Consider the following 25,754-nt stretch of genomic DNA (forward strand, 5'->3'; position numbering starts at 1 on the left):
ACAGATAAGTTTGTTCATGTTGCAATGTTTTTTTCAATTTTTATTTAAAATTTTACATTTTCATGGAAATTATGCGTTCAGCATTGTAGTGTATTTGGGAATGCGTTTTCTTCAGCAGGCCCCCCATGAGCCGCCGAAACCAAGCAACGCAGACAACCAGAAGCCAACCAAAAAAAGAAAAGAATGGTTCTTCATCTGGCGGCATTCTAGGGTACATTTCGTTTAATTATTCAGGTAAGTAATATAAGCTTTGTGCTTCGGATGAGCTTCATCTAGTCGTCTCAGGTGTCTTCAGGTGTCTGGTGCTTGGGTTCGTCGGTGCGTCAAGGTCGCTGCGGATCAGCTGATCTGCAGCTCCTGGCTCTGCTCACCAGGCCCGACTGACTGGGTCCTGCGAGGTCATGCTGAGAGTCAGTACCTGCGAGGGGACAGACTCCCAACACCCCCTACCAGGACATGGCCAGGGACCCAGTGACCTGCCCTTGGGAGCAGGCTTTTCATCTCCTTTCCTCCTCCTCCTCTCCTCCTCTTCACTGTGGGACAAGACTTTGTTTTAGTCACAGTCAGTCCACAAGACAACTCTGACCCTACAATGTAGTATGTTTAGAGTTTCATTTAAATTCTATACATCTTAATTTTCCATAAAGGGTTATTCATCACCAACACATGCATGCTGTCGTTGTGAGATACTTACAAGAAAATACACAGCAAGCAAACAGAGTGGGAACTTCATAGTGACCTGACAGAGGGTCACCAGTCCTGCAACACAAGGAAGGATGCACAAATTGATGTGAGTGACGCAGGCGACAGTGATACATCCCCCTGGTACAGCATTGATGTTTAACAAATGCTCTTACCATGTATTATAGTCTTGTCAAAGTTATCTTGTACTATAGACATTTGAAAAAACAGTAACCTATTCCTGTAACTGTAAATTTACAACAAAACAAACACAATATTTGGGTTTGATGATGTTGAAATGTATACAAACGGAATGACAAAGCACATAAAACAAATCAGTCTCTATACAAACTCTTAAATCTGATGGAAAGGAAACTCACCCAAATCCTTAAGCGGAGGGCTCCGCAGGATAAAAAGGACAGATCAAACATTGTAACCTCCTTTTATACCTTGAAAAAACCCTCCCCTCCTCCTCATCTGTCATTGCAATGCTGAGAGCCACAGGAAAGCACCTAACACCCTCAGCCTGCATTGTGTGTGTGGGCGTGATTGGGCTGAGCACAGTGGCTCTGTGCCACACAACGTTTCTTCTTTCCCTTCAGTTTTGTTTTCAGCAGTCTGTCCAAGTTTCGTTTCTCTGCTGCCACTCCTCTTCCCAGATAATGTTTATTTGGTTTCTAGGCTTCTACCCAGCTAGCACATTTGGTTCCTTGGTAGTTGTGGGAACATAAGTTTTGGATTTGCCATTGGTCCCTGGGAACATAGCCATAAGTTACGTTCTGAGAACGGAAGTGAAAACTTTGCCTGTTCTGTGAACATTTATTTGTTTAGGTTGCAGGGAGTCTTGTGAGGCTTGTGGGAGTCATAGAGCAATCCCCAAATGGTTCGAACGCTACAGAGGTTTTCGTGAGAAGACCTATTTTCAGGATGTCTCCTGGTCTGGCAAAAACCTCTGTAGCTCTGCCACCTTCCACCGCAGCTGAGGAAGACGCAGCCCATGCAAAAATATATCTCTATAGTTTAAACAGATTTGTATATTATGCTAATTAGATTTACTTGCGGGCACGGACATCAACTGTTTCTTTTAAATAAAATAATTACGAAACCTGTAGGAAACGTTATGCTGAAGAACTGAACTTTCTTAACGTTCTCTCAACTATTTGAGAACATTCCCAATGTCAAATCAGTTGGAGATCATTACCAAAATGTAACGTATTTTTGTCAAGTTCCTTAAATGTGCTGAGAATGTTCAAAAGCAACTATTCTGCACCATAACCAGAAAGTTGTGGGAAGGTATTCCAAACCATAGGACAATCACGCTATCACCAAGCTCTAAGAAACATATGGTTCTCAGAACAAGTACACCTGTTCTTTCTAGAAGGCAATACAATACAAAGCTCCTGACATCAAACTCTTTCTTTTCATACTGTAACTTTCACATCAGCAACCTTCCAATTCAAATTTACATTTTGTTCCAAGTTTTATTACCTGTGGAAAACACTTACAAACATCCTAAAATTAAGTAGACCTACTGGGCACAGACCTCAATTCAATGTAATTTCATTGAAATGACATGAAAACAATGTTGATTCAACCAGTGTGTGCCCAGGACGTAAGTCATACCCTAAATTGAATGTATTTTTTTGCTGATGCTTATTGACATGAGTGACATGGCCTATTCAAAAAGTATGTATTTGCAGTTACACAAATAAAATGAAACTGAATACTGTGAGGATTACTGTAGCATTTGACTAATCCACTTTAACAAATAATGTACTGAAAGACAAATATAGCATTCTCACAGTCACATTTCATATCGATACTGACTGCTCCCACACACAATGTACCCAACTTCTCCCAACAGAAATAACCTGAGATGACAGTGCACATAATACTAAATATTTATTCAAGATAATTACCCCCCCCCCCCCAGTGGACTTCAACTGCGATGTCATGATCTGTCTGAAAAGTCCTCTGAGCACATTTCACTGAGCAAGTTTTCCACTAGAAACAAAGACAGCTGTTGTTATCATTGTCGCTGAAAGTACCTAGTTTATGTACAATACCACAACTAAAATAACTAGGTTTACCCTAGATACAGATCTAGGATCAGCTTTCCCTCCCAAATCCTAACCTTAACCATTAGTGGGGTAGATGCAAACCTCACCCAATATTACAACTAGGGGCAACTTCAACCTATACCAAGACGTGGCAGGATGTATTATAGTGTCACACCCTCTCTATACTTCAGGTAAAATCTGAGTCAGGCACATTAGACAAGTCCATTTAATCAAATTCCAGGTTTCCACTCAGCCAGGGTGTAGGTGAACATGCACAGTCACCCTTCAGGTTTCTCTAGTGTTGGCTTTGGAACTATGCCAGAAGGGAGGAGCTGATTCACTTCAGCCGGAGAGACCTAAAGCTTTGGGCTGCTGAACATGGATGTGTACATTACACATTCCTAAACGCAATCTTCAAAGAGAATTACATACAAACTGAAATAGCCATTTCATCACATTCAAAACACATGAAAAAAGACAAGCTCTGTCAATTTAAAGTTAAATTCTCAGAAAAAGACAATTTAACAGGTGAATTTATTTATACATGTTTTGTAAAACAATTAGTTATCACATCATTCAAAAGTTGTGGCAGCTTTATGCAGTTTCAAGAAGCATCCGTCAGTTGGAATGTATGCACAGCTCAGGGAGATACAGCAGGGGTGTGTGGGGGAGGGTCAGATTAAGCACACAACAACAGCCATCAAATATCATAAGAGTGTGCCCAGCCACAAGCAAGCACTGCTGAGCCAAAGCATGCCACTGAACAATACAACACCAATATTGGCCTGGTTCCAATGCTTAGAAAACACATCCTTCAGCCTTCTTCCCTTTCCTTCCTTCATTGACACCATTATTTAAAGCCAATACTTCAGATATGTAATAACTTCAAAGATGGCCGAGAGGGAAGAAAGCACCTAAGTATTAGAACAGGGCCACAGTCTTGTTTAGGAGGTGCACATTCTCACTAGACAAAAAAATGTAAGTGGTTTCAGCTCATTTGTGGTAGAAGTTACACTATACACAGATCCTGGATCAGATTAACCATCCTAGCCTGAATCATTAGGCGGATGGAAAAGTATCAAACACCTGTTTCAATGTTTAGTGGCAACTTCTACCTACTAATTTCAGCTTCCCACAGCTTACATCGTAGCACATAAGGAAATGGGTTATTACATAATTGTGGCCCATTTAAAAAAAGAAAAAAAAGACATTAGTCAAGCATCTCTTTTTTTATGTGGCGAGCCCAGGGCAAAGCAACCCTACAAAGAGATGGCGAAAACCAGTAGTACCAGGAGCAAACTGTTTCCAGTGGTTCCATTGTGTTCCATTCACTGGTAGGAGTTCCATTTGGCTCCCAGTGCAGAAAGACTTCCTCAAACATCTGGAGATTTATGACTTCATTGTCATTTTATTCTTCATCTCATTCTAGAAGCTTCAGTCCCTTACATAGGTGATATCGCATGGGAGTGAAGTGACAGGGGTGAGAGGTATAGGACCAGGGTTGTTTCAGTGAAAATGTCCATGAGGTCTAGTGTAGCTGAACAGGTTGCAGTAGAAGTTTCCCTTAACCACAGATCTAGGATCAGATTACAACACCCTCAATCCTGATACTTAACCATAGGCAGATTTAAAGGTCTGACCCAGGATCAGTGGTTGGGGGTAACGTCAACCCAGCAGAACACTTTACAGAGGAAGGGGCGTCTCCATGGTGTCTCAGAGCAGCCATTTGCTAAACATGCAACTGAAAGCATCAGTTTATCTACTGCAAGATATGAGGTGGGGGAAAAAGTGAAGATTAGAGTATATAAAGGGATAATGGTCAAAGAAAGCGAAGTAAAAATAGTAGTAAAATAAGATGTTCCTATATGTATTGATTGCATTGTCCACAAGTCCTGTCCATTCTAGGGGCACAAGTTATTCAAGACCAAACTTGTCTTGATTGAAGGTGTCAGTCTATCTGTGGTTCTCCCTCTCCTTTTCTCTTGTGTGATGTCCGGTGTTATTGCTTGGACAGCTCGTTGGAAAGCCAGTCCAGTCCTTCATACAGTCCTGTGCCCTGGGTCGCACAGGTCGCCTGCACGTGCCACTGAGAAGTAAGAGAGCAAGAGAGAAAAGGATCAACATTGAGAAAAGGCGTGCCTGCAGGCCTATGTCTCACATACTCACCACTCTGCTGCGGAGGCTCTGCAGTCCCAGTTTGTCTGTAAGGTCGCTGACGGCCATAGCATTGGGAAGGTCCTGCTTGTTAGCAAACACCAGCAACACCGCTTCTCTCAACTCATCCTCCTGGAGCTGGGGGGGGGGGGGGAGGATTAGATCACTAGTTGAGATAGTGAGCTCTTGCTCAGAAAGTCAACACTGTGCTCTGTGATTAAATAATTTGTTTCACAATAAGTTTCAGGTTCAATGTCCAGTCAATTATAAATAGACCCAGCCAAGACACTTGGCAAGTCTATAGGCCTTTACATACCATAACAGTATATATACCCATCATTACCTACATACCATACCAACAGTAAATAGACTCATCATTAACTACATACCATCAGTAAATATACCCATCATCGACTACATATCATACACAGAGTAAATATACCTACCATTTTAGAGAGCTCCTCTGCAGACTCGGCCACTCTCTCTCTGTCGTTGCTGTCTACTACAAAGATCAGACCCTGAGTGAGGGATGAACACAGTCAGAGCAGGACAGTCAGAGAGGAGGAGGATGCCCTGAGGCATTACATGAGAGAAGTAAAAGAGTAGGCTGTAGCCTCCCTGGTTCCCTTTTGGTGTGTGCATTTACCTGTGTGTTCTGGAAGTAGTGTCTCCAGAGGGGTCTGATCTTGTCCTGACCACCCACATCCCATACTGTGAAGCAGATGTTCTTATACTCCACCGTCTCCACGTTAAAGCCTGTCACACACACCAAAGAGATGCATTAGGTCTAAATGTCAATCCCATGTATTATATATGGACGGAAATATATTGTTATATCTATAGACAAGTGCATGAATGTGGTTAGTGACAGTCCAATATCCTACCCAAGTCAATTATACCTCAATTTAAAGCTAAGTTTCAGTTGAAACTGAAAAACAGCTTCTATCTAAAGGCCATCAGACTGTTAAATAGCCATCACTAGCACATTAGAGGCTGCTGCCTATATACATAGACTTCAAATCACTGGCCACTAATAAATGTAACACTAGTCACGAATAATGTTTACATATGTTGCATTACTCATCTGTATATACTTTATTCTCTTCTACTGTATATTCATCTATGCCGCTCTGACATTGCTCATCCATATATTTATATATTCTTAATTCCTTTACTTAGATGTCTGTATTGTTAGATATTACTTGTTAGATAGATCTGCACTGTTGGAGCTAGAAAGACAAGCATTTCACTACACCAGCAATAACATCTGCTAAACATGTTTGTGTGACCAATACAGTTTGATTTGAGACGTGTGTGACTGTGTGTGTGTTTGTTTTACCGATAGTTGGAATGGTGGTCACTATTTCTCCCAGCTTCAGTTTGTACAAGATAGTAGTTTTCCCTGCAGCATCCAAACCCACTGAGAAAACAAACATTTATTTTGAACATTATATCTCATTCTCACATACAACTGCAAGCAAGAACGTGCATATATATATATATTTTTTATGGACACTTTTATTGTAGCTATTAACGGTGCATCTTATCCGTGTCGACAGCTGCATGAAGATACAAAACCCACCAGCAAATGACGGATAGCTATCATTAGCTAAACAGATGGCTTACTAACGTGAGCTAGAACTAGCTTGTCACTCACGACGACAGACCAAGAAACACCATTTTTTGTAACTAGCGTTAGCCGGTTAGCTTTCCATTTGTCTATACTAGCGGGCTACCTAGCTAGTTAACATTTTTGAACTTTCTGCCGAGTTTGTTGACACAAATCAACCACCAAAAAGTTAGCTACGTAGCAGCTAGCAACACTTTTTGGATAACTATGAACTAACGTTAGCTACTGTTAGCTAACTGGTCACGGTTACCATTCTGCCTACACCATTTGGGTCCAACAAATCAACTTTTTTTATATACACAACGTTATATGTTCCATACTCACTAAAGACTCCCGTGATGTTCTCCAGTAGCGTTAGTGTTCATTTGAAAGCCACAGTTAGCCAGCTAACATCCGACACTTACCCATAAGTATTCTCATCTGTTTCTTGCCGAACAGTCTGGTAAAAACTGACGAGATTAGGAGCCCCATGTTGTGCGTGAATGTCTCAAATTATTACAGAAACTTTTCTAAATGCTTGTCGTTTTTGAGACAAATGGTCTGAATCTTTCTGTTTGTGACTCCCCAGCAAGAATCGTTTCTGTCCTCTGATGCTGCCACGTCCGGGCCAACGTGGAACTCCCGACGTCATCGATTTGACTCAACTTTATTAGCATTTGGGCCAACGTGGTGGTGGACAACAGCAATATTAAACTAATGCAGAGACAATTGTCTTGAGCAGACATGATCGTAAGTAAAAACGACTCTGCATGTACAGGTTCGACTGATCCATCACTACCCATTTGTGTCACATAATGTTTTGAGGTAAAAATGCACTTGTTGTTCACACTGATTATTTGCAGTCACATTGTGTGCCAGCAGATGTCAGATTACAACACGGGTTCGCTGTTATTGCAACGCGAACTAATGATGTCATATTAGATAGATAAGACCCTCTTTGGTCAGTATTTCTCAGCGCACCATATCTTCTGACAGCCATATTGAACTTCACAGGGTATAATGAATTTGTTAATCCTCCTCATCATGCATGCCATTACATTCTGGTGAAGTGTGAGGGATGTCATGTGTTTGTTTATGCAATGGGCAGTGACCAGTGACACAATTTATAGAGATTCTAATGAAACATAAACACTCAAGCACACACACACGTTCTGTGCAACAGTTGAGCAAAACGTGAGACGTGTGTGTTATCAAGAGTGTGCTGCTTGGCTAAGTAGGGTAACTACTATCACTGAGAAACGTGTTAACCCGGTGTTTAGAGTAAACAATGTTTTGACTGCATGTTAGTTTCTCCTTTGCAACTTGTGTGTCCCATTGAAAGCTGGTGCATGCATAATGTAGCCTATGCCAAACAAATAAATAACGTATAGGCTACACAGTTATTATTATAGAATGTATAGGGTTGTCTATAGCCAACTCGCTCTGGGCTTCTCCAAACCAGTATGAGACCTGGCTCATCGACTGTCCGCCATGAACGGCATTTCCGAAGGGAAATTCCTACACCTGTCCCGTGTGTGTTTTTTTTGCTGCAAAGGTAAATCGACATGTGATAAACAGGTCCAAGGCGCAGGCGTCTTAGTGCCGTGGGCGGGCCGCCTGTTAATAACCCAGTCAGATGTATAGAAATAATCATATATTTTGTGCTGTGGACTACATGGATAACGATTTATTTATTTCAGACAAAGGACGGGTGCGCTTTGGATAACTTTGCCCAGGTGGCAATTGTGCGGCTCATTCACAATGAGTTTGAATCGATTTTTAAGCAATGACCAGGTAAGAACTATTTTTTTCAATCATTAGTGCAAGTACATTGATGTGTAGTCTAACCCTATGTACATTGTAGGTATAGCTATAAAATCCCCATTGAAAAATCTCACAGAGCTGCAATGGAGTTAGCTATAATAAGCCCAGGCTCATTCTGTTTTAGGGCTATTTCAGCACACTGTTGAATTGATTCTGCATTGTTTTCTTTATGTAGATCACTGGTCTCTCGACTGTGTACCTGGTATCTCTGTCTATAAGGTAAGCAAAACTGACTTCCCACACCCATAGGCTATCTGTGACACATGTCAGCTAAGATTTGAGAACGTTTAGATCTAAGCGTTAGTGATTCTAAATGTAACTGTTCTGTGTTGTGCAAATAGTCTTACCTATGCTATGCGTTTTCAAATCAAACCAATTTATAGCAGGCTAGTCCAGAAAATATTTGAGTATGTTTTGGTTATTGTTGAAAATGTAGACTAGTAAATTACACTGCCGAGAAGTTGACGTCACACACGTGTCATCTCATAATAACATGGTTGGCATCCAGTCATTTGATCTTTTATTTCTGCAGTGTTGCCAGTCAGACCAATTGAGCAACTTGACATGCATGTGACGAACGTAATTTATCATAACTTATCATAACTCAATATATAAAGCGCTGTGTTTTCCATGCCTAACTCTAGCTATTTACACTACTACTATGCTGTCTTTTAATCCTGCATAGTAGATGAGGAGTTTGTTGTTTGGCTGCAAAGAACCGCTTGATGTGTTTTGTTTATTTAGGGTCAAGTTTGATATGTGTCATTTTGGAGACAACTTTGTTATTTTTCTCTACGTATTATGTTTGAAGGGTTTCATTCCAAAATGCTATATATCCATTTTCAGAAATGTTGGCCAAATAGCTTTTATTGTTTAAAGAATTTATGAAATAGATTGGTGTGTGTTTTCACTATCAAATCATGGCATGGGGTTGTTAAATCTGTCACTTGATGGTTTCATTTTAGAGAGACAGATAATCATGTTTTTGCTAAATGCTATCTGCCTCACTCAGAGAAACAAGTTGTACTGCTAGCCCACTGGGCACACACTGGTTGAATCAACGTTGTTTCCACATAATTTCAATGAAATTACTTTGAACCAACGTGGAAAATACATTGAATTGATGTCTGTGCCCAGTGGGAGGTTTTACACAGTCAAATGTATTTTTTTTTATGATACATTAGTGACATCAATATTATTATTTTTTTATGAATCGTTTACATTTTAGTCATTTAGCAGATTCCCTCATCCAGAGTGACTTACAGTTAGTGCATTCATCTTAAGATAGCAAGGTGAGACAACCACATATCACAGTCAAATTTACAGCAAATTAACATTCCATTCCAGCTAAAAATGGATATATAGGTTTGAAAAAAATATATATATTAACATTTTGCACACATCTAAAATCGATGAACAGTAATATTTTACACACACATGAAGGTGCCCAAAAGCAATCAATTCTAGTGAAAAAACACACATTTGGGGATATAGGGAAGGGTGATACCACGTCAGTTGCACAACAAAATGCGTTTTCCGCATTTAACCCAACCCTCTGAATCAGAGAGGTGCGGGGGCTGCTTTAATTGACATACACGGCGCCCGGGGACCAGCTGTTGTTCAGGGTTAACTGCCTTGCTCAAGGGCAGAACTGCAGTTTTTTTCCACCTTGTCGCCTCTGGGATTTGAACCAGCAACCTTTCAGTTACTAGCCCACCAATATTAACCGCTAGGCTACCTGTCTCCCCATATATAGGGGTGGATATAGCGCTTTAGAAAGAAAATCTTAATTTGAATGCATGTAGCCTACATCTGAATGCAGAGGTCTTGATCAGTGAGTGATTCTTGAGTTGTAAGCTTCCAGTTGATCAGGACACTCCTTGCCAGGAGTGGAATGTTAGCTAAAAAAGACTTGTACCCAGACTAGCATACAATGTCTTTCTGTTGTAATTTGATTGTATTTATTTTCCAACACAATCTTTGTGAACATTCAGAATGACATGATTGACTGTTATTTAATGGTGCTATAATTGTGTACTATCAGTATTTAGGTATTTTACTTTCTATTTCCAGTTTGATTGGGAGTTTTTCAGTGCTGGTGGTTTCCATTGTAAAGAGGAGCCACCTACAAGAACAGGTGGGTGGATGAGAGGAAGAGTATCTTTGTCTGTGCGTGCGTGCCTGTACCTTTCTGTGATTGTGAGTTTGATATAATTATTTCCAAGGCTGTCTCTTAGCAAAATACAGTATGTGTTTACCAGGGTCACTCTCATTAGGATGTAACTACATAAACATTACAGATACAGATGTATGATCTTAATTTGATCACCCAGTTGCAGGAGAACTTTCCTACAATCCAGGGAATGTGGAACTTGTTGTGTATTTGAGGTTTAAAAAGGCTTCTGAAGTTTGTAATTTCCACTTTGACATTTCAGACTTGATGTTCACTTACAAAAAATGTATCAACCTTGACAAAAATCTCCATGAATTATAATGCACATAATCATTTTAATTTTCTGTTGCTGCAGGATTAATATTCTGCTGTAGCAAACAGGCTCAAATTAAGATCCTACATCTGTAGAATAGTCATGAATTGAGAGCTGACCTTATTCCTTACTCTCCTTGTCAGATAGAGGCATGTCTGTTCTACATAACATAATCATTATCTTCCGAATCGTTGTGGCCTACTGAACATGGCCCAGGCTACTCCCTTGCTGTCTGCCTGTGCAGACATCTTCATTGAGTCAGAGCTATAGGACTGCGCTATCTACTCTAGAAACATTTGTAGAGGCCGTTCTAGTGAGTTCACAGGGGATGGAGAAAGATTCAAATCAAATTTTATTGGTCACATACATGTGTTAGGCAGATGTTATTGCGAGTGTAATGAAATGACTGTGCTTCTAGCCCCGAAAGTGCAGTAATATCTAACAAGTGATATCTAACAGTTTCACAACATATTCCCCAAAATACACGTAAATCTAAGTAAGAAATGGATTAAGAATATATACAGTTGGCTCCAAAATGACTGGCACCCCTGATTGGCAATGCACAAACAATACTTAAAAAAATATTAACAATATAATTATAGAGATAATCTCAAAATACCAACATGTGAGAAATACTGTACTTTATTAATGTGCCAATGGAACCCACCAAATCATACAATTATTTAATACAAAATACATTTCACCAAAATCAAGGTTTCATAATTATTGGCACTCCTCATTTAGTACTTAGTGCAACCATCTCAAATCAAATTTATTTGTCACATACACATGGTTAGCAGATGTTAATGCGAGTGTAGCGAAATGCTTGTGCTTCAAGTTCCGACAATGCAGTAATAACCAACGAGTAATCTAACCTAACAATTCCAAAACTACTACCTTCTACACACACAAGTGTAAAGGGATGAAGAGTAAAGGGATGAAGGGATGAAGAGTATGTACATATGAATGAGTGATGGTACAGAACGGCATAGGCAAGATGCAGTAGATGATATCGAGTACAGTATATACATATGAGATAAGTAATGTAGGGTATGTAAACAAAGTGGCATAGTTTAAAGTGGCTAGTGATACATGTATTACATAAAGATGCAGTAGATGATATAGAGTACAGTATATACATATGAGATGAGTAATGTAGGGTATGTAAACATTATATTAAGTAGCAAGGATAACAGCATGGAGTCTTTTCCTGTTATGTTTGACAAGGTTAAGGAACACATTTGGAGGGATTTTGGACCATTCCTCTATGCAGATCCTTTCAAGATCCTTCACATTCTTGGGTTTGCGCTTATCAACTGCCCTCTTCAACTCAGCCCACAGGTTTTCCATTGGATTGAGGTACAGCGACTGAGATAGCCATGGCAGAACATTGATTTTGTTGTTACAGAACCATTTCTGTGTGGATCTTGAGGTATGTTTTGGATCATTGTATTGTTGGAAAGTCCGCATACGGCCAAGTCCCAGCCTTCTGGCAGAGGCAACCAGATTGTCAGCCAAAATTGCCTGGTACTTGGTGGAATTCATTATGCCATCAATCGTAACCAGTGCCTCTGGGCGTCTGATGGTGCTTTTTTAAACCTGGTGACCTCAAGATGCCACCAAGGCCTGCAATTCTTTCACAGTGATTCTGGGTTTTTGTTGCTTCTCTCACGATCCTCCTCCCTATCCTGGGGGGCCCGTGTGGTTTTCAACTGTTCCATATCTTTTGATTTTTTTATAATTGCCCTGACAGTACTCAGTGGTATATTCAATCATTTGTGGATCTTCTTGTAGCCATTACCATATTTCTGAAGGTCTATGACCATCTGTCTCTTTTGAACTGCCAGTTCTTTTGTTTTCTTCATGGTGTTGGATGACAAAAGGATATTGCATGTGTGTTACCTCATTTTTATACACTAGTGAAAAAGGAAGTGATATAATGGCTCAAAATAGTTCCTTAACACTTAGATAACTTAAATAAGTGGAATTTAATTCCTGGTTTAATTTTGGTAGATGTTATTTACAATAATATTTAAGGGTGCCATTAATTGTGAAACCTTGATTTGGAAGACATTGATTTTTAATTAAATCAATAAATTATTTTGTTGGGTTCCATTGAAACATTAATAAAGTACAGTATTTTTCACGTTGGTATTTTGAGTTTGTCTCTATAATTATATTGTTTATATTTGTTTAAGTATTGTTTGTGCATTGCCAGTCATGGGTGCCAGTCATTTTGGAGCCCACTGTATACATATATGTCAGAGCAGCATTGGACTAAGATACAGTGGTATAGTATAGAATACAGTATATAAACTCAGAAAAAAAGAAACATCCATTTTTCAGGACCCTGTCTTTCAAAGATAATTTGTAAAAATCTAAATAACTTCACAGATCTTCATTGTAAAGGGTTTAAACACTGTTTTCCATGCTTGTTCAATGAACCATAAACAATTAATAAACATGCACCTGTGGAACGGTCGTTAATACGGTCACAGTTATGAAAACTTAGGACACTAAAGAGGCCTTTCTACTGACTCTGAAAAACACCAAAAGAAAGATGCCCAGGGTCCCTGCTCATCTGTGTGAACGTGCCTTAGGCATGCTGCAAGGAGGCATGAGGACTGCAGATGTGGCATGGGCAATAAATCGCAATGTCCGTACTGTGAGACGCCTAAAACAGCACTACAGGGAGACAGGACGGACAGCTGATCGTCCTCACAGTGGCAGACCACGTATAACAATACCTGCACAGGATCGGTACATCCGAACATCACACCTGCGGGACAGGTACAGGATGGCAACAACAACTGCCCGAGTTACACCAGGAACGCACAATCCCTCCATCAGTGCTCAGACTGTCTACAATAGGCTGAGAGAGGCTGGGTTGAGGGCTTGTAGGCCTGTTGTAAGGCAGGTCCTCTCCAGACATCACCGGCAGCAATGTCGCCTATGGGCACAAACCCGCCATTGCTGGACCAGACAGGACTGGCAAAAAGTGCTCTTCACTGACGAGTTGTGGTTTTGACTCACCAGGGGTGATGGTCAGATTCGCGTTTATCGTCGTAGGAATGAGCATTACACCGAGGCCTCTACTCTGGAGCGGGATCGATTTGGAGGTTGTGGGTCCGTCATGGTCTGGGGCGATGTGTCACAGCATCGTCGGACTGAGCTTGTTGTCATTGCAGGCAATCTCAATGCTGTGCATTACAGGGAAAACATCCTCCTCCCTCATGTGGTACCCTTCCTGCAGGCTCATCCTGACATGACCCTCCATTATGACAATGCCACCAGCCATACTGCTTGTTCTGTGCGTGATTTCCTGCAAGACAGGAATGTCAGTGTTCTGCGTCCCACTTGGCCAAAAACCAGGGAAAATGCAGTGCGGCAAATTCAAATAAATTGATATAAAAATCAAACTTTCATTAAATCACACATGTAAGATACTCAATTAAAGCTACACTCGTTGTGAATCCAGCCAACATGTCAGATTTTAAAAAGGCTTTTCGGCGAAAGCATAAGAAGCTATTATCTGATGATAGCACAACAGTAAACAAAGAGAGTAGCATATTTCAACCCTGCAGGCGCTACACAAAACGCAGAAATAAAATGTAAAACATGCCTTACCTTTGACAAGCTTCTTTTGTTGGCACTCCAATATGTCCTATAAACATCACAATTGGTCCTTTTGTTCGATTAATTCCGTCCATATATATCCAAAATGTCAATTTATTTGGCGCGTTTGATCCAGAAAAAAACAGCTTCCAAAATGCGCAACGTCACTACAAAATGTTTAAAAATTTGCCTATAATCTTTGCCAAAATATTTCAAACTACTTTTGTAATACAACTTTAGGTATTGTTCCAGACGTTCTAGACGACCAACTCTCATAGCTTTTAGCCGTACCCTTATCCTACTCCTCCTCTGGTGATGTAGAGGTGAATCCACTCCTATTCCCCAGGCGCTCTCATTTGTGGACATCTGTAACTGCAAAAGCCTTAGTTTCATGCATATTAACATTAGAAGCCTCTTCCCTAAGTTTGTTTAATTCACTGCTTAAGCACACTCCGCCAACCCAGATGTCCTAGCCGTGTCTGAATCCTGGCTAAGGGAGGCCACCAAAAATCCTGAAATTTCCATCCCTAACTACAACATTTTTTGACAGGATAGAACTGCCAAAGGGGGCGGAGTTGCAATCTACTGCAGAGATAGCCTGCAGCGTTCTGTCATACTATCCAGGTCTGTGCCCAAACAATTCAAGCTTCTATTTAAAAAAATCCACCTTTCCAGAAACAAGTCTCTCACCGTTTCCGCTTGCTATAGACCCCCTTCAGCCCCCAGCTGTGCCCTGGACACCATATGTGAATTGATCGCCCCCATCTATCTTCAGAGTTCGTACTGACCTATACTGGGACATGCTCAACACCCCGGCCGTCCTACAATCTAAGCTAGATGCCCTCAATCTCACACAAATTATCAAGGAACCTACCAGGTAAACCCTAAATCATTGGCACCCTCTTAGATATCATCCTGACCAACCTGCCCTCTAAATACACCTCTGCTGTCTTCAACCAGGATCTCAGCGATCACTGCCTCATTGCATGCGTGCGTAATGGGTCTGTGGTCAAACGATCACCCCTCATCACTGTCATATGCTACCTAAAACACGTTAAAACATTTTTTTTAACCTTTATTTAACTAGGCAAGTCAGCTAAGAGGGGTGATCGTTCTTATTTTCAATGATGGCCTAGGAACAGTGGGTTAACTGCCTGTTCAGGGGCAGAACGACAGATTTGTAACTTGTCAGCTCAGGGATTTGAACTTGCAACCTTCCGGTTACTAGTCCAACACTCTAACCACTAGGCTACCCTACCGCCCCACTTTAGCGAGCAGGCCTTTCTAAATCGACCTGGCCCGGGTAACCTGGAAGTATATTGACCTCATCCCGTCAGAAGAGGATGCATGGTTGCTCTTCAAAAGTGCTTTCCTCACCATCTTAGATAAGCATGCCTCGTTCAAAACATGTAGAACTAAGAACAGATATAGCCTGTGGTTCACTCCTGACTTGACTGCCCTTGACCAGCACAAAAACATCCTGTGGCGTACTGAAGCTGTAACACCAAGGCTATGAATTATATCAAGTTTATTCCCACCTGCGCCAAGCACATTAGACAGATAGATATTCTATGGCTAGAGATGTACAATGTTATTGTCACGTTCTCATAGTTTTGCAAACACACAAATGCCTTTGTCTCTTTAGATGAATCCCCTGGTCCAGCTGGCTTTAGCTGATCTGTTGGCAGCAGTCACCCTGATGTTCACCAGCGCAATGAATGAAACACACACCTTCACCCCCAGTGTGTTAATCTGTGAAAAACTACTGCCTCTGTCACTGGTGAGCCAGTCTTCTGTGGCTATTATACTGTATGTAGGGATAATGCACTATAATGATCCTAATCTTAGAATGAACATTCTGTAAATGCAAAAGAGTTTGTTAAACAGTTTAATTTTCTCCTTATTCCCTCAAATACACTCTATAGCTTTGATGACAAATTTATAAAAAAGCTTGTGTGAGCACCTCTAGACTAAGGTATACATAAGGTATAGATAGATATACATACAATCTTTCTTTGAGTGCTTCAGCGTGATCCAATTGTAATAGCATTTTTTGTGTGTAAATCAGACAGAATTTGTGTTGGCTGAACTGTTCTACACTGTGTTATGTCATGGAGCATGACATTATGCGATGTCATTTTTAGAGATAGTGTGACGATGCAAAGTTTTACTGCTTGTCCTTTCTATTATAGACCTTTAACTGAAGTGCTCTTGACACTACTGTGTGCCATTTGCTATTATAATAATTTGTGTGTGTGTGTGTGTGTGTGTGTGTGTGTGTGTGTGTGTGTGTGTGTGTGTGTGTGTGTGTGTGTGTGTGTGTGTGTGTGTGTGTGTGTGCGCGTGCGCGCTCTGTTCCAGATGTTTTACTTTGTGTCGTTCCTCCTGATGGTAGTGTATGCCTGGGAGTCAAAGCATGCAGTCGAGGGATGGAGGGAGAGACCAAGAGAGGAAGAGGTGAGGACCCAAGCATCCACCAAGGGCTCCTACACGCGCATGCACACACGCATGCGCATACACCTCAACTTTGTTTGATTTATTCTAAAATCAAGTATCCCTCTCTCCCCCCAGTCCCAGTGTCGACAAAGGATGGGGGTTGTGCCTGTATATGCTTGTGTGTGGTGAGTCAAATTATTTCATTTTCAAATAGAAACATCCCTGCTTTTAACCAAACTGCTCTGTGTAGTGGCTTAAAAGCAACATACAGTATGTCCCTGACTGTGTGAGTGTGATGCCCCTACAGGTTTATACCGTTGGTGATGTACTTTGTGTATGTGATGACTTTAGTCCTGGTACCACCCAGCCACATGACGGCAAACCATGGTGAAGCTAGCACATACTGCAACAGGTGTGTATGTCTCTGTGTGCTGCACAGGCCAGGGTTCGTCCTAGTGCATTTGCATAACGCTTATGACACTTTAATGAGAGAAAATGTACATACTCTAGCAAAACATTTCTTATGAGTGTCTCACATCTCTCTGTGATTGTGTGTTCCTCTTAGCTGTATCCTCTTCCTGCATATCTGGAGGGACAACTGCTCAGATATAGTGAGTAAATACCTTGTTCCACGCATGTTATATCTGTTCATAAAGGGATTGGACAGCATAATGAATGAGACCTTGTTTGTTTTGTTTTCCAGGAACATATCCATGATATCTTCATACAATGCTTCCTCTTCGTCAGTGTGATACCAGTTTTGGTGTGCTGCACAGTAAGAACCATAAATCTTCACTAGTCTAGCATACAGTACAATAATCACCATAGTTATCTCATAAACATGGGTTAGTTTACAGTAGTTTACAGCCAATAGAATGAAGAATGATGATCATGAAAATTATGAGCTAAGGTGATGATGATGTACCTGTACAGGTGGTTTACTACAAGGTGGGCAGCTGGTATCGCAGGTATGAGGAGGAGGGACTATTTCCTGTGGAGGGAGATGCACGTTCCAGGAAACGGCTGAGGGGTATGTTCTCCACTGCTCGCTACATGATGGTGGTCATCATCTTCTGCTGGACCCCAGGTACACAAATTCATCTCCCCACGCACACATGCACGCACACACACACACACACACACACACACACACACACACACACACACACACACACACACACACACACACACACACACACACACACACACACACACAGACACACACACCCTGTATGTGTGTAACTCTGTAACTCCAACCTCAGGACTAATATCATCTATTTTGTCCCGTCCCCAGCTCTTGTTCTGGTTGTCCTGTCTGTGATACCAGACATACCTCAAGTAAATCTCTTCCCCCTGTATGTTATACAGGTCAGTATTTCAACTATCTCACTGATGATTGCAGACATACCCCTTCCAAGATACCATCACCCAGAATGAATTGGCATTTTCCCCTAGAGAGCCTTCTTTAGCTATGTAAAATTAATAATGACACTAAGATAAGCACCCATAATGCTTTATCCTTACCCACTATACTCCATCCTGATTCAAAGGGGTTGGGTTAAATGCGGAAGGCACATTTCAGTTGAATGCATTCAGTTGTGCAACTGACTAGGTGCCCCCTTCCATTTCCATCCTGGTGTCTCTGCAGGCGATGACGTTGTCTCTGCAGGGCTGTCTGAACAGTGTGGTCTATGCCTGGAGACGACCGAACTTCAGAGACGCTGTGCTCGGAGAGAGGATGCCCCTTCTCAGCCAAGACGCCCCTCTGCCCTTCTTTGACGAATCACTGAGGGGGCCGCTTGGACCCTTAACCTCTAACTCCTGACTCTAGAGAAGCTGCTATGCTGCGGGTGGAATTCTATCTCTGGCACAGAAACAGTTTACCCTCCTCAAATACTAACCTTTACCACTGAGGGAAGCAATGCAACACTGACCTCAGATCAACATCTTGGGATAACTTCATTCTACTACTCCCACTGGGATGGTTGTCCGGAACCAAGACAATGGTGTACTATGGACGTAGGGGTCGATTCAGATCGACTCAGGAAATGTATGCCTTTCCTACACACGTCTTTCCAATGCACTTCTCAGTAGTTGGTATTCTGACTATCCTTATGCAGGCGTGTAACGGGCTTTGCAGGCGTGGTTTCCTTGTAAATTGATAAATACATTTCATAGAACAGCTGAAAATCCTCCCACTTGCTGGCCAACAGACTTTCTCATCGAGTTTTCATTCAATAAAGTTTTCTGTACATTCATCTTAAGCCATCCCTTTAAATACGGTGTACCTTTAATTCGAATTTGGTCGACAGACTCACTAGAATACATAGAGAGAAAAGCTTCAGCGTATTAGAGATCAATGGAAGGAAGCCATCTAAATATATGCATATTTGTTACAGTTTCAGCACCAACTGGTTAAAAACTATACTGGTAGATTATTTAGGCAAATATTAGGGTTAGGAAGGCATGTCTGACATGAACTGGTTTGGTTAGCCTTTACGCACAAAATATAATATAGATTTTTTTTATTTTACCTTTATTTAACAAGGTAGGCTAGTTGAGAACAAGTTCTCATTTACAACTGTGTAAAGCATAGCAGTGCGACACAAACAACAACACAGAGCTACACATGGAATAAACAAACATGCAGTCAATAATACAATAGAAATGAATCGAAAATACAGTGCTTTGATTCATCCTGAAAGTTGCCATATTCAAATTCAATCCATAAAATATTGGAAGGTGAAAAAAGTGTACAATAGGGGTTGAACAATAGGCTAGTCCGATAAATCAACCATAATACTTACTAATAATTGAACTGTAATGACAACGGTCCAGTCAATGTGAACTGTGCGCCAGGCTCCAGGGTTAACCTGCTATGTGTGGTCTGACTTCCATAATGATTCAAATAGGCTACATGCCCGAAATTATTGCGCAACGTTAGCCTATTGATCCACTACTGGAAGATACTGTTCCCAACTCACCACTGAAGAGACTGGAATAACACCTTTACTCACAGAGTTCACCTGGTATTCTACATAAAATGCTACGTTAAGTGGTATGTCAGAAGACACCATTTGCAATTCAGAATTTTCCTGGACCTCAAAAAGTGTGTTTGAATGTGATTTCTGTACCACCATTTTTGTTAGTGTTATTTAGAAAAATCTTCAATGATATATTCATTTTTTAGTACAATGCTATTTCAGTAAGAAGAGAGAATGAGGTGATTATTTTGATGAGTTGTAGAGCCAGATGGGCCAGAGAACAACATGACATGACAATGACCATCGTTTGATTGATTGATTTGATTAATGGAATATGGTTTATGAAGCGCTTCCTTGTGGTGTTGGGGATTTCACTCTTTCCAGTAGATAGCTAGAGCAACTGTCAGTGATTGTGTACAATATAGCAAGCAATATAGCTAGTAACCATAGCAAGCTATCATTTGTACACATTCAGTGTTTTTTTTTATCAGGTTATATAGTATCACCCTTTGACATGTGTATAGACTAAAGACGAAAAAGCACTCAAGGACTAAATGTACTGTACTTTAGCATGTAGATGTTCTTTGGTAGGCATTAAAATCACAGGATAACATTTCCCTCGTATATTTATGTTGTTATGATGTTTTATTTGTGCAATAAATGGCCTCTTACCCGGTCCCATTTTAACTGACATTCTCCTACTCTCATTTATTGTAAGCTCAGAACAAAATGGTTTAATCCTATGGTGACCTTGTATCATAATGACTTCAGACTTGTTTCATGATGGTCACCTGTTGTAATGCATAGTTCAGATAAATATAAACTTGTACTCAGTCATTATGTGTGTCACTTAGAGGGGCTGGGAGTGCTGAGTCAACTGGTGACAGAGACGAGTGGTGTGTTTTCTGCTGTGTCATGCCCAGTCACTTGTGACTATAAACGTTAAAGTGTGTGATGAAAGATATGACAGTTTAAAAGGTTGAGGTCACAGACTTGTAGTGGCAGGTGTTTCTACTCTAGGGTATATTCTGTCCTCACCTCTGACCGCCTCCTCCCCCTCCCCTCCAAACCTCCCCCTAATCCCTCAGTCTTCTTCCCTCACACTCACCTGTAGCAGCCCCCTCATTCCTAACCCTAGCCCACTCATTCTTAACCCCCCCTACGTTCCATTATGTCAATATCCCCTCCACCTCTTTATCATCCACTCCACATACAGTGGGTATCATAAGTATTTCTTCACATTTTCTTGTCTTACAAAGTGGAATAAAATACATTTTATTGTGATATTGTGTCATTTATCTAGACAAAATAATCCATAATGTCAAAGTGAAAAGAAAATACTACACATTTTTACAAATTAATATAATTTTTAGAAATAAAATATTGTCGTTGCATACAGTACCAGTTAGAAGTTTGGACACAGCTTCTCATTCACGGGTTTTTCTTAATTTTTACTATTTTCTACATGGTAGAATAATAGCGAAGACATCAAAACTATGAAATAACACATGGAATCATGTAGTAACCAAAAAAGTGTTAAACAAATCAAAATACATTTTATATTTGAGATTCTTCAAAGTAGCCACCCTTTTGCTTTGATGACATCTTTGCACACTCTTGGCATTCTCTCAACCAGCTTCACCTGGAATGCTTTTCCAACAGTCAAGGAGTTCCTACATATGCTGAGCACTTGTTGGCTGCTTTTCCATCACTCTGCTGTCCATCTCATCCCAAGCCTTCTCAATTGGGTTGAGGTTGGGTGATTGTGGAGGCCAAGTCATCTGATCCATCACTCTCCTTGGTCAAATATTCCTTACACAGCCTGGAGGTATGTTGGGTCATTGTCCTGTTGAAAAACAAATGACAGTCCCACTAAGCGCAAACCAGATGGGTTGGCTTATTGCTGCAGAATGCTGTAGTAGCCATGCTGGTTAAGTGTGCCTTGAATTCTAAATAAATCACAGACAGTGTCACCAGCAAAGCACCCCCACACCATCACACCTCCTCCTCCATGATTCACGTTGGGAACCACACATGCAGAGATTATCCGTTCACCTACTCTGCGTCTCACAAAGACACAGCGGTTGGAACCAAAGACCTAAAATTTGGACTCATCAGACCGAAGGACAGATTTCCACTGGTCTAATGTCCATTGCTCGTGTTTCTTGGCCCAAAAAAAGTAATTTCTTGCTGGTGTCCTTTAGTAGTGGTTTCTTTGTAGCAATTCGACCATGAAAACCTGATACACGCAGTCTCTTCTGATCAATTAATGTTACTTGAAATCTGTGAAGCATTTATTTGGGCTGAAATTTGAGGCTGGTAACTCGAATGATCCTATCCTCTGAAGCAATGGTAACTCTGGGTCTTCCTTTCCTGTAGCGTTCCTCATGAGAGCCAGTTTCATCATAGAGCTTGATGGTTTTTGCGACTGACCTTGAAGAAAGTTCTTGACATTTTCTGGATTGACTGAACTTCATGTCTTAAAGTAATGATGGACTGTCATTTCCCTTTGCTTATTTGAGCTGTTTTTGCCATAATATAGACTTGGTCTTTTACCAAATAGGGCTATCTCCTGTGTACCATCCCTACCTTGTCACAACACAACTGATTGGCTCAAATGCATTACGAAGGAAAGAAATCCCACAAATTAATTTTTAACAAGGCACAACTGTTAAATGAAATGCATTCCAGGTGACTACCTCATGAAGCTGGTTGAGAGAATGCCAAGAGCGTGCAAAGCTGTCATCAAGGCAAAGGGTGGCTACTTTGAAGAATCTCAAATATACATTTGTTTAACACCTTTTTGGTTACTGCATGATTCCATATGTGTTATTTCATAATTTTCTACAATGTAGAAAATAGTAAAAATAAAGAAAAACCCTGGAATGAGTAGGTTTGTCCAAACGTTTGACTGGTACTGTAAGTATTTCCTTTGTTAAGGAAAGACAAAATGTTGAATTACATTTTTTTGAACATAATAAGTTACATGGACTCACTGTAAAATAATAGGGATTGACATGATTTTTAAGGACTACTGTAACGATATACGCAGAGAGTCGGGAAGCAAGTTCAGGGAGTGAATACATTGAATTAATTAATTAACAAAACAAGAAACACAAACAGCTCACCGACATGAAACAGGAAGAGAAACAATGACGACTGGGGAAGAAACCAAAGGGAGTGACATATAAAGGGCAGGTAATCAAGGAGGTGATGGAGTCCATGTGAGTGGCATTATGCGCAAATGCGCGTAACGCTGGTGACAGGTGTGCGCCATAAATGAGCAGCCTGGTGACCTAGAGGCCGGAGATGGAGCACATGTGACCAATACCCTCTTCCTCTGTCCCCCATGCCAACATATGTAAGGTCACTAAGTCAAGTATTGCATTTCAAGTACAGATTCAACTATAAAGACCAGAGAGCTTTTCGAAGCCTCATAAAGAAGGGCAGTGTCACTTCTGCTCCCGCTCTTACCTCCCCTATATCTGTCACTCCCTTCGTTCCATTCTTCAGGCAGTATGGGTTATTTGTTTCCTGTCCAGACGCTACTCTTGTTTTGTATTGTTCCATGTTTATTGCTTTATTAAACTCACCACCTGCACCTGTTCTCAAGTCCCAGCATCTCCGTTATAGAGTATTGCCTCAACAAATGGAAGAAGCAGGGAATCAGGATATCTCCCAGACGGTCCACGAACAGGTTAACCTACTTCATCAACACCACGACCAGCTGGCGCAACTGGGGATGGCTGTGGATGAGGTCCTTGGTTCTTCAACATCTCGAACATACCCGAGCGGCATTGCCTTCAACTAGCAGAGGATACTCTACAACCAGTCGACTCAGCGAGCCAGCACACCAGTCCATACAGCAGTCCGCCCAGATCAGCGATGCCCGTTTGTCCCTCCCGGACAAATATGACGGAACCTCATCTAAATGCCGTGGCTTCCTACTCCAGTGCTCCCTCTATTTTGCTCACCAGATGGGAGCCCCACCACCGAGAAGTCCAAGGTTGCCATGGTTATTTCTCTGCTGACTGGGCGGGTGTTGGAGTGGGCTATGGCCGTCTGGGAGAGAAGAGAGGAGAAGCTTGCTTTGTATGAGGGGTTCATGGCTTTGTTCAGAGGTATCTTCAATCATCCACCGGAGGGCAGAGAGGGGGGTGAGCGCCTACTCCAACTACGGATGCCAAGTACACGCTCACCTTACGGACAGTAACAGCCTCCAGTGGATGGAATGAGCCGGCGCTTCGTACACTATTCAGAAGAGGACTGCGCGAGGAGGTCCAGATGGAACTAGCATGTCGAGACAACAACCTCTCCTTGGACACTGGACATGTCGCCCCGACATGCCAGTTCCATCTGGACCTCCTTCTGGAGCTTCTGTGACACAGAGAAGAGTGGTGTCAGTTGAGTAAGCCGCCTTGAACCCTGACTGGTTTGAACCCTGGATAGTTTGGCTGATCTGAAAGAGATAACGATAGAGTTGGTCAGAGAGAGCACGCTCAAGTGTTTTGAAAAGAAAGTACAAAAACCTTTGCATGTCCCTGGACAACATCCTGTCATTCTCTGCAAACATCAAAGCAGTGACTCGCTCCTGTAGGTTCATGCTCTTCAACATCCGTAGAGTACAACCTTTTCTCAAACAGGAAGCAGTGCAGGTCCTAATCCATGCACGTGTCATCTCCCGTCTAGACTACTGCAAGTCTCTGTTGGCTGGGCTCCCCGCTTGTGCCATCAAACCCAATGAACTTATACAGAATGCCGCAGCCCGCCTGACATTCAACTTTCCTACATTCTCCCATACCAACCTCACTTCTCCGTATACTCCACTAGCTTCCAGTTGAAGCTCGTATCATCTTCAATACTCTGGTGCTTGCCTGCGGAGCAGCAAGGGGAACTGCCCCTCTATACCTTCAGGCTATGCTCAAACCCTACAGCCCAAACTGAGCACTCCTTTCCGCCACCTCTGGTCTCTTGGCCTTCCCACCCCTACGGGAGTTCAGATCCCGCTCAGCCCAGTCAAATCTGTTCTCTGTCTGGCCTCCTGAGTGGCGCAGCGGTCTAAGGCACTGCATCGCAGTGCTTGAAATGTCAATACAGACCCAGGTTTGATCCCAAGCTGTGTTTCAACCGGCTGTGATCGGTAGTCTCATAAGGCGGCGTGCAATTGACCCAGCGTTGTCTGGGTTAGGGGAGGGTTTGGCCGGGGGGGCTTTACTTGACTCATCGCGCTCTAGCGACTCCTTCTGGTGGGCTCGGCGCCTGCAGGCTGAATATGGTTATCAGTTGAACGGTGTTTCCTCTGACACATTGGTGCAGCTGGCTTAAGCGGGTGGGTGTTAAGGAGCTCGGTTTGGCAGGTCATGTTTCGGAGGACGCATGACTCGACCTTAGCATCTCCCGAGCCAGTTGAGGAGTTGCAGTGAAAAAATAAGCTGTTCTCTGTCCTGGCACCCCAATGGTGAAACAAGCTTCACTCTAGTCAGGACAGCCCATATTTAAAAACATCTGAAACCCTACCTCTTTAAAGAGTATCTTATATTACTCTCACAGCGCTTCTCTTTTCCCATGAGCACTGACTTAGCTGAGAAATACATTGAGGGAAACTGTACTTGATAAGATTGTGATGTGTTGTCTCACTTAGCTATCTTAAGATGAATGCACTAATTGTAAGTCACTCTGGATAAGAGTGTCTGCTAAATGACTAAATTGTCAATGTAAAATGTACCTTCCCTGTAAGTGTTAAAGTAGTATCATGTAAGGAAAATTACTTGGTACATTATGTCTACACAATAATTAGACTAAACCATAGAGCGTTAGTTGACTTACAAGTATCTGGTATTTACATGTATTAGCAACAGCTTCATTTTACAGCCTGTCTACTTTTAACCTACCCTGTAAGTGTGAA

The 25,754-nt window shown here is 41.7% G+C and overlaps 2 protein-coding genes across 3 annotated transcripts; one reads left to right on the plus strand and one right to left on the minus strand.

Annotated features, from left to right (window-relative positions):
- Nucleotides 1-9: 9 nt before the first annotated feature.
- LOC110496007 (ADP-ribosylation factor 4) lies at nucleotides 10-7,148 on the minus strand. The gene is made up of 8 exons (XM_021571622.3): nucleotides 6,930-7,148; nucleotides 6,235-6,315; nucleotides 5,542-5,651; nucleotides 5,342-5,413; nucleotides 4,908-5,033; nucleotides 1,062-4,827; nucleotides 695-759; nucleotides 10-533 (listed from the first exon to the last, which is right to left on the minus strand). The coding sequence occupies exons 1-6, from the start codon at nucleotides 6,994-6,996 to the stop codon at nucleotides 4,741-4,743; spliced, it is 543 nt and encodes a 180-aa protein (XP_021427297.1). The 5' UTR covers nucleotides 6,997-7,148; the 3' UTR covers nucleotides 10-533; nucleotides 695-759; nucleotides 1,062-4,740.
- On the plus strand, nucleotides 7,094-20,540 carry LOC110495996 (transmembrane protein 116). 2 transcript variants are annotated; one of them, XM_021571609.3, is made up of 13 exons: nucleotides 7,094-7,254; nucleotides 8,205-8,298; nucleotides 8,504-8,547; nucleotides 10,402-10,465; nucleotides 16,075-16,209; nucleotides 16,791-16,886; nucleotides 17,001-17,050; nucleotides 17,173-17,277; nucleotides 17,431-17,476; nucleotides 17,569-17,640; nucleotides 17,799-17,952; nucleotides 18,160-18,233; nucleotides 18,514-20,540. In XM_021571609.3, the coding sequence occupies exons 2-13, from the start codon at nucleotides 8,266-8,268 to the stop codon at nucleotides 18,688-18,690; spliced, it is 1,050 nt and encodes a 349-aa protein (XP_021427284.3). In that variant the 5' UTR covers nucleotides 7,094-7,254; nucleotides 8,205-8,265; the 3' UTR covers nucleotides 18,691-20,540. The 2 variants fall into 2 exon arrangements, with proteins under 2 accessions (XP_021427284.3, XP_090063218.1); XM_090207092.1 differs by lacking the exon at nucleotides 7,094-7,254 and having other exon boundaries at nucleotides 8,056-8,298.
- The last annotated feature ends 5,214 nt before the right edge of the window (nucleotides 20,541-25,754 follow it).

This window comes from Oncorhynchus mykiss, chromosome 2 (genome assembly GCF_057628025.1).
Source record: "Oncorhynchus mykiss isolate SJ-2025 chromosome 2, ASM5762802v1, whole genome shotgun sequence".
NCBI classification, from domain to species: domain Eukaryota; kingdom Metazoa; phylum Chordata; class Actinopteri; order Salmoniformes; family Salmonidae; genus Oncorhynchus; species Oncorhynchus mykiss.